This window comes from Bactrocera dorsalis, chromosome 5 (genome assembly GCF_023373825.1).
Source record: "Bactrocera dorsalis isolate Fly_Bdor chromosome 5, ASM2337382v1, whole genome shotgun sequence".
Classification (NCBI taxonomy): domain Eukaryota; kingdom Metazoa; phylum Arthropoda; class Insecta; order Diptera; family Tephritidae; genus Bactrocera; species Bactrocera dorsalis.
Window position 1 is genome coordinate 18185016 of NC_064307.1, and position 17964 is coordinate 18202979.

General features: G+C 31.5%; 1 protein-coding gene across 6 annotated transcripts in view; it reads left to right on the forward strand.

Moving 5' to 3' along the window:
- The window catches only part of LOC105233520 (protein still life, isoforms C/SIF type 2), a 326314-nt gene that overhangs the window by 303889 nt on the left and 4461 nt on the right, over positions 1–17964 (forward strand). For 4 of the 6 annotated variants that reach the window (XM_049457989.1, XM_049457990.1, XM_049457991.1 and 1 more), the window contains exon 22: positions 1187–1290. In XM_049457989.1, the coding sequence (XP_049313946.1) occupies positions 1187–1290 (104 nt within the window). Of the gene's footprint in view, positions 1–1186; positions 5010–17964 lie in introns of those variants that run through there. The other 2 variants (XM_049457987.1, XM_049457988.1) reach the window with 2 other exon arrangements.

Sequence of the window (17964 nt, forward strand, 5' to 3'; positions counted from 1 at the left end):
ATCTATGAAGCCTCTCCTCCTTAAATGTGCTCAAGGACCCTAAAAATCGTTATAGACTATAGAAATGCCTAACAGCTGTAACAACTAAAATTCCTTACAAGAAGAGAGAAGACAGGAAAGAGTTTGGAGGCTAAAAACAAATTCCATATAAAAATAGAAAAGGCACGCGGGATGAAAACTCTCTTTTCACATATGTAGGTTCTTCAGAAATCGGCGCATCGGTATACTTAGATGCTAACAATAACTATTCGTTGTGAGCTTCTCTCTTTTTTATTCCGATTTCCGTTGTCGGGAGACTGAAAAACAGAGCTCTAGCAACTAAAAGTAGCAGTTTTCTTTCACATATCCTCTTCAGAAATCGACGAATCGATATAGACTGTGCGTTCTGGTATTCGCACTAGTTCATTTCGACTTTATCTGTTGAGAGACTAAAACAGAAAGCTGTAGTAAATAAAGATACCTACAGGAAGAGAGAAATCAAGCAGTTAGAAAACTCTCTTTACACATATCCTCTTCAGAGAGCGACAAACCGTTAAAGACTATGCATTCTGGTCCTCTCACTAGTTCATTTCAAGTTTATTTGCAAAGATTGCATAGAGACTAAAATAGAAAGCTCTGGAAACCAAAATTTACAAAAAGAATAGAGAAGACACACAAAAATATTATCTCTGTGCTCTATATGTTATTTATGTCAATTATCTGAAGAGTAATCCATTCTCCACATTTATCACCCAGCACGAAACAGTGATCTATAATAGTTTTGACACCTGTAATTATACACTATTCGGCTTATGGTTATCGAAAGTATAGTTTATCTTAAAAATAAATTATAAACCGATTAATTTTAACCAAATCTTCATAGTACACACTTTTATTTGCAACTAAACACATTGATTTCCGACATACTCTTAGCTACCCTACTTAAAATCAACCACTACATACACGCATATGTGTTATTGAAAGCTAATCGATGATATATTTTGTTCTATTTCTTCCCATTTTTCTAATTTTGCGATAATCGCTTCGTTAACTATGCGCTTCATAAATGTCCGCCTCAAAAACCTGATCATCACCAACAACAATACTACCACCACAACCAACAACCATCACGAACACCACCACCATCACCAACCGTTTGAAACCAACTATCCCAACACGTTATATTCGAACACAATTGACCATGCAGCACCACATCAACCCTCTCGGTTGGCAGCACTGGTAGTCAAGCGCGTTTGATACAATCATCTCATCCGCCATCGAGTTATCAGCCAGTTCTCATGAAAGATTTAGGTAAGACTAACTCAATAACAAACGAACTATCGTCTTCCCCTCAAGCAGAGTACATGGATGCCGCTGGCACAGTGACAGTGAGCTCATTGTCCGCAGCAATGGAGGCCACCGATCAAATGATGTTTATGATCGAAGAGATGGGCATAGAGGTACGGGAGATGGACGAGCAGATGGTAGAGCAAGAGGAGGAGGACGAGGAGGACGATGTCGACGAACGGCAGATGAGACAGCAACAGCAGGAAGAAATGGATTACATATTGGAATCAGAGTTGCAAGCTGCATCCGTAGCAGCAGCTTTTAACTTAAGTTTAGGTAGTAGTAGTAATAGTATTGGTAGAGTAATATATACAACCAATAACGTTACTGGCACCACTAGTGGTTTAACAAGTAGAGTTAGTGATGCCAGCACTGGCAGTGGTAACGGTAATAATCATAATTTACATTGTGTGGCAACGCCAAAACGCTTGTCACCACGACAATCGCCCAAAGCAGATATCGAAGTAATTGAGATTTTCGCCAATGAGTTAAGTCAGCTGACCGCCGCTCAGCAAGTATCGGTTGTGCATCATTCAGCAAAAGAGTCTTCCAAAAAAACGTCAAGTAGTCGTCAAGCCAGTGTCAGCAGCAGTGGCAGTGGCAGCGGTAGTAGTAGTAACGGTGCTAGCGCTGCTTCGCACACACATGTTGTCGACAAGCATTTGAGTGATCTCGAGCATGAGCAGCTCAGCGACACCACATACGACATCGCCGCCTATATGGCCAACCTGAAAGAGCAGGCGCTCGAATCACAGGATCTACAAATGGACGCGCAAGATCAACAACAAAATGATTCGAGCTTGTCGCCGGAACCGCAAACAGTCGTGGAGAATACACAGCAAACCGTAGTGGCCGAAATAGAGTCACCACCACGGCCGGCTACAGAGTCCGATAGTACTGGCACCACGACGGGCACTTCGGAAAAATCCGAAGATGAATCGGAAGATGCCAGAACGTTGGCCAAACATCATGTGATCATCGACAAGAAGGTCGATAAAGTTTTCAAATCGAAGTCTTCAGAGAAAGCACAAAAATCGAGTAGTGGCAGTAGTAGTAGCATTGCCAGCACTGGCGCCAAACCAAAGACCACAAAATCGCCACGTCAAAGCATATACATTTCACCCGACCGCTCCAAGTCACAAGGTAGTTCACCGGTACGCATAATTAAGATAAAGTCACCACGCACCAGTGTCAGTGATCAGGGTAAACGTCTTAGCGTTAGCTCAAGTCGCGACTCTTCAGCCGACCGCTTGTCCAGCGGACGCCGCACACCCAGTCCACGTCGCAGCTCTGAAGGTAGTGGTATACTGAAACGGCCTGCCAGTCCCGCTGGCGGCATACTGAAACCACCACCTAGCCCCAGTAAATCGAAAAGTCCAGACCGCAGCTGCCTCAAGAAGCTGACACCCTCACATGACTGTAGCGTCGAATCGCTTTCGCCGCATATATCACCGCGCGACAGCATCGAACACCTGTCGCCCGATCGCGCCGGTGCCAGTCTGTGTCAGCGTCATTCACCGCGCAGCAGCTTCGACAGTCGCAGCTCCGAACCGAATCTCGATATACCACGTTCATCGCTCAAATCGCCACGCGGCAGTTTCGAATCGCGTTCGCCGGAACGCAGCAGCCGCAAACGCAGTCAATCGGCGCACGGCAGCTTTGAGACGGGACAACGCGCCGCTGCGCTGGCCGCACAAGAAGCCTACTACCAATATTATCCTATTTATGATAATCAAACATGTAGCGATCATTATATATCGGCCGCTACAACAACACATATGCCACGCGATATCGGCACCAACACAAGCACGCGTCGTCTAAGTAAATCTTTGGAGCGTTCCACATCGCGCGAAAGCACTACAAGCAGCTCCTACCGTTATGGCGTATCACCCGAACGTATTTACACAATAAACACCATGGGCGCCAGCGCAGGACCACTGCGTTCGCAATCAGCTGAAAATGCATTTGCGCACTGCGCTTACGATCCACATACGGGTCAGCACTATCAAATGCCGCCGCCACAGGAAACCATTGCGACAGCAGCACCGCCAGCTGCCTTCATGTACGCGCACGAACCGCAATGTCCACACGAACACATGTCGTCGGCCTATCAGCTGAGCTCGTCGGCACCCGAGTACACAACATGCATTGACTGTTTGTATCAGAAGCGTCCCTCCTAGCATAAGGCCCGCGTACGGCAGAGTCGTACGCGGAAGAAGACACCACGCGGCGTCGTGCAGCCACCGACGGCCACGGCGTCGGGCATGATTTGTGCGGCTAGCTTTGATCCCGACGCCGCAGTGGCGGCGGGCGCCAGCGAGGCGAGCGGTTGTGTGGACTGTCATGACTACTATGAGATACATGTTTAAGCGGGGAACGCGAAGTCGCAAGCATAATCAAAACTGAAAATCAAAAACATCGCCCTCTAATTACAACATACCATATATTAAACTACCCAAAAATCCCGTTAGTCGGTATAACAGAAACAAAAAAACGTACGCAAAGTAAACTCGTTGCCATCCAAAGATCCTCAACTGACAATTTACATGGACCATATATACACACATATATATTTGTATATGTGTATGCAAAAACGCTATTGTTGTTCGACACAGGGATTTTTGAAACAAAAACAAAAGCAAAAGCAACAACAATTTATATAAATGTATATGTACATTTTCGTATTTGTGAATGTCCTTCAGAGTTTAGACATAAGGATTAGCTTGTAGGTTGCAAGGTTTAATTTTTCATTTGAATTTTCATCACTAATACATACTTATATTCATACGTATGTATATCTTGTATACCAAAATCTGATTTAATTAATTTTTTACAAATTTGTTTACTTCGAGGTAAAACAAAAATTTGAAATCAAAAATATAAAGGCATCAAAGTGCTGAGAATTTATGTTGTTGTAGTACTACTGCTGAAAGAATATGAATATATACATCTGTTTTTTGTCAATACGTAATTAGTTTGTATGTGTAGATATATTTAACGGTTAAGTAACCGAAATTACATTTACAAAATTCAAGCGAAAATCTGTACATTGGCCGTAGAACAGTTAGGTATTACAATAACAAAAGCTTATATTGTAAATAACAGTACATTGTACACTGTACAGGGATAATACCGTAAATTTAGTAGTAACCCAATAAAAATAACAACAACAAACGCGTAAAAATTGTCTTATAAAACTTTGATTCACAAAAGTCGATCTCATGTGTCTTCCACTACACGTGTTTAAATTTTGAGGTTAGAACTCTTTTCTTAATTACAAAGTCATACCGTATTTTATTTGGATATTCTCAAAAACATAATACGAGTGAATATTTTTCTTTTTAATAATTGCAAGTCTGTTCTAAACGAAGCTTTGTAACCACACCACCCTTGGAAGTCAAAAATTTCTATCTATATACTATACATACCATTGACGCTGGCAAAATAAGCTTAAGCAATAGAAACTAAGCAACGTGGGTACCATATCGATCTTGCTGGGGTACCTTGAAATAATATTTCAAAAAAGCTTAGTATATCCCTTTATAAAGAGTAAGAATCGTCTCTATTCCGGAGTATCCTGAAGTTATACTTAAATAAAAATTACAAAACTTCGAAAAAATTGAGTTTATCCCAATATAAAGGTCTCGTGAATTATAATCATCCCTATTCCGTAGTATCCTGAAGTTATAAAATTTAGTATATCCGATAATAAAGCTCTCTTATAAGAGGCATACAGTGCAAAAACAATGAGGTAGCTAAGGCTTCTAGCAAATGCTTAGCCGACATTCGTCATGAAAATCACGTTTTTCAAAGCTATCGGATCTACAATGTCGTTATGTTACTATCCCTTTAGCTGCATTTCTCGAATTACGGCTATACAAGCCTCTAAAGCTATAAACCGCAGAACACTTTTTCTTAATTCTGTTTATACGTATCATAGCGGTTCATTGTCTGGGGTCATTGTAAGAGAGTATACGACGAAGGCGAATCGGAGCTACAAATTCAAACTGCAGCTAAGACTGTTTTATACATTATTCTTACCAAGAAACCATTCTGTGAATATCCTAACCCCAGCTGGAGTTGTTTTTTGGAAATTTTCAAAGTATTTTTAATTAATTCAGACAATTTCGAATCGGAATTCTTAGAGTAAAGAGCCGATAATATCTCAAGAAAAGTTTTAAAGAAAAATCAAAGAAACTTCAAATTTAATTGGGAATGTTTATAAGCATTCGAAAGAACATTTTTTGGCTTTTACTTTTTGAAGATTATCTCTTTCAAATATTGGTCGCGGCTACGTTCAAATGGTCCATCCATTGAGTCCAATTTTTGCTGACTCATTCGAGCATTTCAACGAAACGGGATTGTCCGTATAGACATTACTCTTTACATATTCCTACAGGAAAAAGTCTAACGATGTGATATCATTTGCTCTGGGTAGCCAATCGACCGGTTCTAAACGCGAAATTATCTGTTCATCGAAGTGTTCTCTCAATAAACCATTGATTGATGAGATGTTTGGAAAGAGACGCTGTCTTGTTGAAAGCAAATGTCGCCGAGATCAAGTGCTTCAATTTCAAGCATCAAATAGTTGGTTATCGGCATTAGTTTTGAAGAAATAGGGACCAATGATTCCACCAATTTTTTTCTGGACGAAATGGCAGCTCTTGAAGCGGGGGTTGGGCATTCCATACATTTATAACTCAATTATTTTAACATAAATTGTTCCGGAAAGGAAATTAGTCGAATGAAAATGATTGAAATTTCGATATTAGAAAATGAGAAAATCTACTTAAAACTTACATCTATGCTAATCTGTTTCCTTGAGCCGTAGCCAGCTTAAAGCCCAACAAAAGATTTCGAATACAACACAGAGCCCCAGTTGTTCCTCGTTTCCACAAAGTTACGTGGTACCCACAATAAGAGTGGTGTGGTCTAAGAAGCATGCATAAGTGATTAGAATGGATCGAAGAACAAGCCATATTAAAAAAGAAGTATCTACGAGTATAAATTGATCGACTCTCTAGCCTATTTTCATATAAACTGAATTTACAATTTAGGGTTTTGAATGGAAATAAAAATATCGAAAATATACGATCAAAGTATAGAGTCAAAGGAAGAAATTCAGGTTATTTTACATAACTGTACCTTATTTGATATGAATTTTAACTGAAAAATGCATGACGATAGGCATCAAATTTTTTTGACATACGAGTATGTATATATAATTAAGTATATGAAGATTAAAAAACGATAGAGTAAAATATAGAAGAGGTAAGAAAGTATTAAGAAACGCGAAATAAATAATAATAACTGTATATACCGAGTTGCTAGCATATACTTAAAGAAACCGATTCGCATATGTTAAGGAAAATCATGAGAACCCAAAGAAACTTTGATGTTAACAAACCTGTCCTTGCAGTTTTAAAGTAAAACTAGTGTCTATAAATAAATTTACTCAAAACGTTTACTCATAAAAAAAAGTGTACAACAATCAGGAATTTCCAGAGACGTAAGGCAACTATGAAAAAAAAGGGATTGATTTTTAGTTAATCGAACAGAAATTATACTATACAAATGTACATATACAAATTTATGCGAAAATTAAGTTGAAAAAAAAACAAATTCTTGAGAACACGAATAACAGTAAAAATCAACAAAATAAAAAATCAAGGATATTGAATATTTAAATATTAGCAGAAGGATAATAAATGGTGTAAAAATAAGAAAAAAAGGTTAAAAAAATAGCTGAAAGAAGAACTTGAATAAAAAGAGAATATACGATCATCAATAACGAAGATCTCATGATGAACTAAAGGTCAAAACACACTAATGGAAATGGCATATGGCATAACTGTTTTAACGAAGATGTCAACAATTATTTAAAAGGATTTGACATTTGAAAGTAAAACCTCGCGCGACAAATCTACTTACATATATAAACACTAAACGACTACAGTCAGTCAAAAAACTATAGCAACAAGATAGAGAGAGATACACAGAACTATATAAACACACAAGGAAATGAAACTTGAAAGTTGTGGCAACGAATACAAGGACATACTCGCAAATTAAGGACACTAAGATACGAAAAAAAGAAAAAAGGACAGAAACAACAACAACAAAAAGTACACTATACCCAAATTGTGCAAAAAAGTAGCACAGAAGCCGTAAATATGTATCAAAAACAGCAACACTAATAAAAAAATGCAAACTTAAGTAGCTAGCAAGTGGACCAAAGGACATGCGTCAAACAATGAGTGAAAATGAAAACAGGCAAAGTTACTCATAGGTTAAGATAAAAATTAAAAAAAAAAAAAAAAATATTAATTATTATTTATAAAAAATAAATAATTAAATAAAAAAAACCAAAAAATTAAAAAATAATAATATTACTATTAATTAAAAATATAAATTAAATAAAAATAATAATTATTATTAATAAAAAAAATTAAGAATTAATAAAAAATAAAAAATTAGTTAAATAAAAAATTAATTATTTTTAAAAATATTAATTAATTAAAAAAATTAATGAATCAACAAATTAATTAATTAAAATAATTAATTTAAAAAAATTAATTAGTTAAGATAATAACTAAATAAAAAAAAAACAAATGGTATTAGAAACACACAAAATCGTCTTATGTACATATAAATATGTATGTATGCTGTTCATATTTTAGTGGCAATGTTAACAATTGTAGTTAGAAAATTAAAAAAGAAATTAATAGTTTCCTATATAAGCGTTCAATTCGCAGCACACGTATAAATGTTCATATATATGTGTTTATAAGTGTTCTCATGCACAACAAACAAACGTGCATGGGTGTAGCATTTAAGCCAAGGCACAGTATTCTATATTTAGACAATGTGCACAACTGAAAAGTAGATATAAAAGCGAAGACAGGTTTAGAATATGCGCGCATGCGCCAAAAATGCATGACAAACAGCTGAAAAGGCAAAATAAAAAAAGACAAGTAAATAAATAAAAAACAAGCAGACATGCAAAATGCATAGATGTATGTATGTATATGGTATGGGTTTGAGAGAAATCAAATATCTGTAGTTAAGTAAAAAAAATTACAAGACTATGTCGATGTACTTCCAATTAAATTAAAACAAAAAAAAGTGAATAAAAAAATTTATCAAATTAAAACAAAAATTAAAATTAAATAAAAAATATTAAATTAAAGCAAAAAAAATTATTAAATTAAAGAAAATTAAAAACTAAATTTAAAAAAATTATAAAAAATTAAAAAAATGTAAAATTAAAACCAATAAAAGTAAAAAATTAGCTACTAAAATAAGTTTAAAAATCAAAAATCATTAAAATGAATATCAAAAATTTAAATAGCAGTAAGATAACAAAGCAGTTTTTGGGCGATGTAAGAAATTGAACTATCAGGACACAATGGTTGGATGAGGCAATTAGCGTCTGTTATGTAGTTAGTCAAAGGCAGAAAATCAATGAATATCTAGCAACTAATATTACTTGTACTAATAGCAATGCAGAAAGCAGCAATTTTAATCAAAATTTATACACAAAATATACAACTACAAGCGAGAGACTAAAGGTATGCATATATTTTAAATATTTTGAGCAGAAAAATTGCATAAGCTTCAAATATTAAAAAATACTTATTTGTTTATATTACAATTTTTATTTAATTAATTTTTTTTTTAATTTAAATTTAATTAATTTATTTAATTTTAATTAATTTATTTTTTAATTAATTTTTTTTTTTGAAATTAATCATTTATTTTTTTTTTATATTCAATTTTATTTAATTAATTAATTTGGGCTTAATTAAATTTTTTTGTTTGAAATTAATTATTTAATTTTTTTAATTAATTTTTAAATTCTTAATTAATTTATTTTATTTTAATTAATTACTTTTTTTATTTTTTATATTAATTTTTGTTTAATTAATTATTTTTTATAATATATTTTTTTTAATTAATTATTTTTTTTTTTTCAATTTCAATAATTTTTTCACAACCCGAGACTGTTATAAGACTATGTTAAAAAATATTAAGTTTTCAGTGTTTTAATACATACATACATATATACAATAGGGCGTCCCTAATATGTGAAAGATATATTTTAGCAACAACACTAAAGCCAAAATATTAGTATTAGAAGGAATTATATTAAAACCGTTAAGTTTTTCAAAACCGGAATTGGAATTCCCAAATTATTACCAAAATTAATATATCAATATTTTCTACATATTTTAGGAATACACGATAAACGGTTCGGAGGAAATTTTTTTATATTTTTCGGCGTTAAAGCATAGATTCTCCACTTTTGCAGTAATGACGGCCTTCTGCGTGAATAAAACCTAAAAAAATTCTCACTAGAAGATATTGTAAAGGCTGATTCATTTCGCGGTTTCTTACCTTTATAAATTTACAATGACCTATGTTCGAAAAAAATCAAAAATTTTCAAGATGACGGTTTTTAAAAAAAGTTTGAATCAAAAATTTGAAATTTGTACAAACTTTTGAATGATTTAGACCTATTAAAGTAAGATTTTTGATCAGATCATAAAACTGTTAAATCATTGTATGCTGAATTATATACAGAGGAAGCGGCAGAAATTTAAAAATTATCAGATCATTTGTTTCGGAGTAATATCTCCAAAGCATGTTCGAAAAATGCTGCTTCGAGGAAGCGACTTTAGAAGCCCTTAACTCCAAATGTATTTGAAATGTTCATTTAAAATTAGGTTTAGAAAAAATCACAATCGATTTTAAACTTAAATCTATGAAGAATTGTATTTTAACAATCCAACTCCAAAATCGAGACACTTAAAAAAACCGTACTCAAAACCGATACCTAATGTTTGACTGTTTCTATATTTGAATCCCGAATGTTTCTTTGAAGAAAAAAGAACTTTGACCTGACCAGTTATGGTATCCAATACCGTATTTTCAACAACGTCTTTGAAAAATTTTGAAATAAGTTGTTTCAAGAGATCCAATAGGTGTTTAAACTACATTAAGGTGGAGCAAATTTTATGAGATAAATGTTGTTATTGAAAAAACTTTCTTGTCACGAAAGCATTGCTAGACTTAATTCATAAGCAGTTCGTGGAAAAAATTTAAGTCGATAAGTCCAGCAATTTCGGAGAAAGTCTCTTCATCGGATCTGAAAACAGCATTTCGGCAAAATGCGTCAAAAGTTTTCAAAATCGTTTATACTAAGTTAAAAAATTCTGAGAAATACTCTTATATTTCCGAAACAATAAAAATTTAATCTTCCGCTGTCCAATATACCCTTATTATAACCATTTTATAGACGTTTTATAACCAAAACACACATTTTGTCTCAATATGAGTGGTTCCTATTGTTTTGGGGTTCGGTTAACTAATAGCCAATAATTCTCAATTTAGTATTAGAGGGACGTCATATTCCATATTTGTATGTATATATGAACTAAATGAAAACCATACTTAAACAATGACACAAAAGTATTTTTTTTTTATTTTTTTTTTAATTTTTTTTTTATTTTATATTAACACACATCGAAAATTTCTTAAAGGAAAACTGTAAATTGAAATAAAAATGGATAAACAAATGCCACAAATCAAAAGTAAAATAAAACAAAAATCAAATATTAAATATGCAAAACAAAAAATCAAATAATCCAAAAGGCTTCACAGCAATAAAATCAAAATTAACATTTAGTTATACCACAACAACAAGAACAAGAAGAAAACAACTATGGTAAAAGATAGCAGAAGCAGTACATATAAACGAAATAAATAAAAACAGAAATTCAAATATTAAAAAAAACATACTTAAGAGAATACATACATACATACATAAAGACATACATACGTACATATTTCATGCAATAGCAAAAAATATATATACATTTATATAGAAATAAGTAAATAATAGTTAAAAATAGCAAATAATTACAAGTATACGTAAAATCGAGCAGAAAACAATATTTGATGTTTACAAACATACATACATACCTATGAAATAAGTAAGAGTAAAAATACAAATAACAGACGACAGTTCCGAAATCTCAACGATCTCAAGATACAACGTAGAACAGCTCAAACAAAGAGTCTCAAAATGCACACATACAAACATACATATATAGATACGACGAATTTTACATATATATATGTACTTATGTGTACCATATGTATGTATATGTTCCGAGAAATCCAAACCCAAGTCCAACCTCTAGTCTATAGTGCATTTTTGAAATAACAATAAATGTTTCGAATGTTGTTCGAGTTTGCGAAATCAAAATGAGAATAATCAAAACAAAATGGAATGCAAAAACAAATACAACAGTAAGTGTTAAATGAAAAATAAATCAAAATCACGCAATTGCAGCACACAAACAATAAAGGAAACATAAATATAAATATAGAAATAAAAAAAATAAAAATATTAAATCAAAACAGCTAAAACTAAGGAAAAACTAAACCAAAGAGCTAAAGCAAACAAACAAAAATAAAGACACCTAAAAACCACTGCTCAAACATGCCACACAACAACACACGGAATCGGTAAAAACAAAGTTATGAATGCTCGAAACAATTTCGAAAATATCTTCACAAAAACACAGGAAAACGGAAGCGGTTAAGCAAAGTTATGAATGCTCGAAATAATTTCGAAAATATCTTCACAAAAACACAGGAAAAAGGAAACGGACGGTAAAACAAAGTTATGAATGCTCGAAACAATTTCGAAAATGTCTACAAAAACACAGGAAAAAGAAATCGGTAAAAAATTTATACGCGAAACAATTTCGAAAATGTCTTCAAAAAAACACAGGAAAAGGGAAACGGTAAAACAAAGTTATGAATGCTCGAAACTATTTCGAAAATATCTTCAAAAAACATTTTCGAAAATATCTTCAAGAAACACAGGAAAACGGAAACAGTAAAAAAATGGTTATGAATGCTCGAAAATATCTTCAAAAAAACACAGGAACAAAATTTCAAAAGCTCCGGTATTAACCTATCACCGAAGAAAGCGAAAGAAAGAAAGAAAAACGTCAACAAATATAAAAATATATTTATTTCCACTGATTTTGCACAAATTGAACTTGCTTTGCGGTGGCGCTACGTACATACTTACAATACATAACTAAGTAAGTGTATTGACTACCAGTAATTCAATTTTATTTGTGTCACAAATAATCATTAATTAATTATCGATATTTTTTACTCATACTTAGTTATTTCGATATGCTGCTAAGGTAAGTAAAAATTTTCGTAATTGAAATCTTAACACGCAAAACTATTAGAAATAATTTTTTAAGCACTTTAACTACACTGAAGTGCTAAAAATTGGTTGAAAGTGCGAAAAGATCAATTTTCTATAAAAGAAAAAGAAAATTTAGGGTAAATTGGAAATCTTAGTTATACATTTTGGTGAACATAAAGTGGTTAGTAGTACCAATTTTATCCTTATAACACTCTTCGATAGATGATGTAAATATATATATATATATATATATATATGATATATATTCTTTCTATTGGGGATATGTAGTGATTGAAGAATTACGAAACATTAATATCAAATAAAAGTGACTTCTTATTGAATACTTTAGTGAAAAAATTGGTGCCAATTGGTAGTTTTAACAAAATTTTATAACAACGCGAAAATATTACAAATTTGGGAGAGTTATAATTATAATATAAATAATTAAGTAATCAAAACTTATTTTAGTCAATAATAACTTGTCTTTATTTAATAAATTTTTGTTCGATGAATGTATTTGAAAATTTGATCTAATGGCGTTCACTTGCCAACAGTTAATACCAAAAAATATTTACATAATATTTCTGACTTAAGAAGCCTCGCATAAAAAGTCAATCAGCCCCTTAAGAACCGGTAAAATCTGGTATAATATTAAGTAATAATTAATATTTGTTGAATTTCAAACTAAAAACTTCACAAGTTTTTATTAAATTAAGCGTGAACTACATTTTTGCTAGAATTATTTAAATAAAATCACTGGGTAGTATTTAGCTACTTAACTATGCTATTTAGTTGAAACAATTTACTAATTGACTCAATTAAAATAATTATTAAAAACTGTTTATTAATTGACTTAATTAAGATGCCATCTAAAACACATACTTTGACGACGATCAAATATCTCTTCAGTGTTGTCATTTATCAACCTAACTATACTAATTAGTTGAGATAATTTGTTAATTGACTAAATTAAAAAACAGTTTGAAACCAAAATTCGCTTAATTTTGTACATTATAACGATTCTTCAAGTAATTAATAAAAACTGTATATTAATTGACTAAATTAAGGTGCCATTTGACTATGATGGCCGTCAGATATCTCTTCAGTGTTGTCATTTACCAACCTAACTATACTAATTAGCTGATATAATTTATTAATTGACTAAATTAAGAAGCTGTTTGAAACAGAAATTCACTTTTCCTTTCAATATTTATTAAAAACTGTTTATTAGTTAACAAAAATAAGGTGCAATCAAAAATTATTTGAAAACTTTCAGCTATATTCTTAATGTTGGCAACTTTGAATACACCAATTAGTTGCAACAGTTGTTAATTGACTAAATTAAGAAGCTGCTTGAAACATAAAAACGCTTAAATTTGTTCAATAAAATTATTAAAAACTGTTTTCTAATTGTCTAAATTAAGGTGCCTTTTCTAGGGGTTTAGATATGCACTTAATCTAGACAATTAAAAACATGACCTGACCTGAAAATTTTTAATTGAGGAGCTCTAGTAAAACATGCTTTATGTATGAGGCAGACACTAAACTATTAAGTCATTTAGTTTAGTAATTTACCATAACTAAAAATTGTATATAATCTTTTAACTGACTTAACTAAGACTTTATTTAAACCAAATGCTTCAAACACATTCAAATATGTTCTTAATTTAATCAATTAGCAATTTTAACTATACTAATTAGTGACTACTCCCGAAGCACATGTTTTAAAGAGAAGATGTTTATTTAATTTAGTCAATTAGTAAATTGCCAGTCAATTTGACAGTAATTTTGTCGATTAGTAAATTTACAGGCAAATTTTTAATTGACTCAATTAAAAAGCTCACCAAAAACTTGTTTTATTTAAACCAAATGCTTCAAAGACATTTAAATATCTTCTTAATGTAGTCAATTAGGAATTTTAACTGTATTAATTAGTGACTGCTAAGCACATGTTTTGAAGAGAAGGTGTTCATTTAACTTAGTCAATTAATAAATTTCCAATCAATTTGACAGTAATTTTCAATTAAAAAGCTTTCTATAAACTTGTTTAATATATAATTTTTTTCTCTAATTAGAATTTTTAATAATTCGTAAATTTGCCTTTTTTTAGACAAATTGTTAACCAATTATTATTAAAAAGCAGTCTTAAAAACTATTTCGAAATTTCAAATTTAAGTAAGACCTCAAAATGTATTTTTTTAAATTAAAATTCAATTTAAGAAGAAGAATAATTTAAAACTAATTTTCCAAAAAATATATAATTACGCGCAGATATTTCTAATTTTCCAAAAAAATATATAAGTATTTCAAATATTTTTTGGAAAAATAATTTTGAAAAATATATTTTGCAAAAATAGTATTAACTCGCATTATTAAATACCAATTATTTTAACAAAATATTTTCTCAAATTTGTAGTATTTTCGTGTGGTCCAAAGCAATCATAGTTTTTATTAAAAAATAAGTTCAGTGCGCAGGTGATTTTACCTACAGTACACTGAGAAAATTTAATTGTTGTAACAAATTATATTCAATTTACAAATTTACATTATAATATGTAAAAGTAATTGTAGCGAAAGCAGAGTTTTTTTCAGATATTCTGAAAACTATTATTATGAGTTGAAGTTTTAACAGAAAAAAAAAATCAAAAATAAAAAAGAAACTATTAGTGCATCATTTTGTGATATTATTCGTGTGTATTTAAATTTAAATGAAATAAATATACTTATATATTTACATATATTTTTTAATAAATATTATGATATTTACCTTAATATTCAATAAATTAAAAGGAATGTGATTAAAATTGTGTAAATATAAAATTTAACTTAAACAACTTTCGTAGTGCATAAATCTGACAAGCTACTCATTTAAATTCTTATATAAAGACCTACAACTAATTAAATTAAATGAAATTAAATTGAATTCAAATTAACGTTAGTTGGCATCGCTTGTACGAATAAGTCAGCAAATAGCGGTAATTGCGAAAATTGCGAAAATTCAGCGAAAAATGCAAGTTTAACACACACACACAGGCATACATATATGTATGTACAAATACATGCAAAAAATGAACACACACAAAAGCAAAAACAAAAAGTGTAGCTCCTGCACAACAACAAGTCCAGTATTTAATATTTTCGCAGTTATTTATGCAATTAACTCCAGCAAAAATCCACTAACAATGCACAGCAATTAAACCAAAGTAACGCTACAGTCAAAACTCGATAAGTGAGGCTAAAATGCAAAATACAAATATGACTTGGTTATTTGCAAACATTTAAAATTTGTCGATTGTTAATAAAAATTTATCGATTGTTAATAAAAATTTATCGATTGTTAAAAAATTATTGATTGTTAATAAAAATGTATCGATTGTTAAGAAAAATTTATCGATTGTAGTTGAAAATTTGTCGATCGTCAATCCAGAGCTATCGAGTTTCGACTGTCGTGCACTTTTTCTTCCTTATTTGTTCGAAATTTGCATTTTTCCAGAAGTCTAAGAAAATTCGAATATGCAGCAAAGCGCAGTGTTCAAAAAACAACAACAACAAACACTCGAAAAGCAAAATCTTTGTTTTTTCCATTCAAATGTAACGTCCATAATTATTATGTCTTATGGTTAACACACCCCGCTCGTTTCTAAATACCACGTAACTAAAAATATTTGAAAATAAAAAAAGTCGAAAAATAAATGCTAGATTTCTGCGCATTTATAATTTCATTTAAAAGCTTAAAACCTTCAATATTCCAATTTATTGTTCGCCACCACTTGTAAATAAAAATATTCATTCACTAAACCTTACTGAAAAATAACAAAAACTTTTTAAAAATGAACGAAATCTAAATGTTTTAAATTTGAATTTTTTTTTGTGTTTGGACTATGGTTTTATGCTAACAATATTTCATGCCATAAAATGATCAACACATTTTGCGTTAACATTTTCATAATTTTCATAAAAAATAGTAAAAATTAAAATAAAAAATAATTTCAAAATTTTATACAATCTTTCTTTGAGGTTTTTAATTGAGATCTTCCATAAAAAACGCAATTTTTTTTTAAATTACTAATATTTTGTTGACAGTTTCTTAAGTTAAACCATATTAAACATTTTACGAATTTGTTCAAGATAATTACTAAAATCTGCTGACAGATCTTAAATACCTACTATTGACAAAAATATTTTTTTCAGTGTAAAAAACTTTATTGGAAAGGCTCCCAAAATTTGTTTAAAAATATGTTAACTTCATTTAGAGAAATTTATTGCCATTAAATTTGTTTCGAACTGACTCTTCACGGCCGAAAAAATGCTTAGTTAGATAGTTCTAGTTCCTTAGCCTTATCTTGTGCTAATTTGGCAACCAATTCTTCGAACGACCTCTACTTCATTACCCTTAACTTGAATTGATTTGGTAAACCCTTCTTCAAACAACCTTTTTTATTCTTATCTGGCCCAGAAAAGGCGTTGAAGAAAACTATAATTGAACATAAAATTAGGTAATATTATCGAGAGCTCCGACATGATTACTGAAATGCGGTATTTAACAATATTTATTCCAAAGAAAAACTTTTAGTTATATAGTTCACACTACACTTCTACTTCACGACCCTCCTCCTGATATGTTCATTGGCAAACTGTTGCTCATACAATATTCATAGCGGAAGCTCTGTTGAGAATTTTACATAGTTTAGGACTAATGTTTTGCCAGGTCACAAATGTATAGCCGAGAATGAACGATCCTTCCCTATCCGCAACATCCACCAACAGGGTAGGACCGGAACCTTGCATTGCGGTTGGTCCTCACACCATAAATGAGCAATGATTAAGCAGGGGATAATGCGAAGCATTGGGAACAACACCTAGGCATACCTAACAAGGGAAACCCCTGGCTACTTGTCGCCATCTATACTGGCCATTGTAAGCTCAAGAACCATTTATTCAACATGGGCCTAACTTCTTGCGCGAATTGCTGTGAAATGAGCCTGAAACTCCAGAACACCTACTAATCGGTTGCACAGCAGTCTGTAGGCGCAAGAAAAAGGCCCTTAGATCCATGTTGTCAAATAGGAATCTGAGCGACTCAATAGCACCTAGCAGTATATTGGAATTTATCAATTTGCTGGGCTGGTTGAGGCGTTGTGACTTAGGAGAAGGCTCAAAAGATCCTAGATCGCGGTGCAATCCTCATTTACTTATCTAATGTAATCTAATATAATGTTTTATTACCAACCCTTCCTACTTTGACGCGGTAAAATACTAATAAAAAATATTGAATTGATCTTCTTAAAACCTAAAATTACAAATCTTCTATGAAAATGGGTATTGCGGTGAGCCATGCCAAAAAAAATGCCAGAAAATATGCAGCACCAAATTTTTAATCAGTTTTCCAGTTCTAGCAGTTT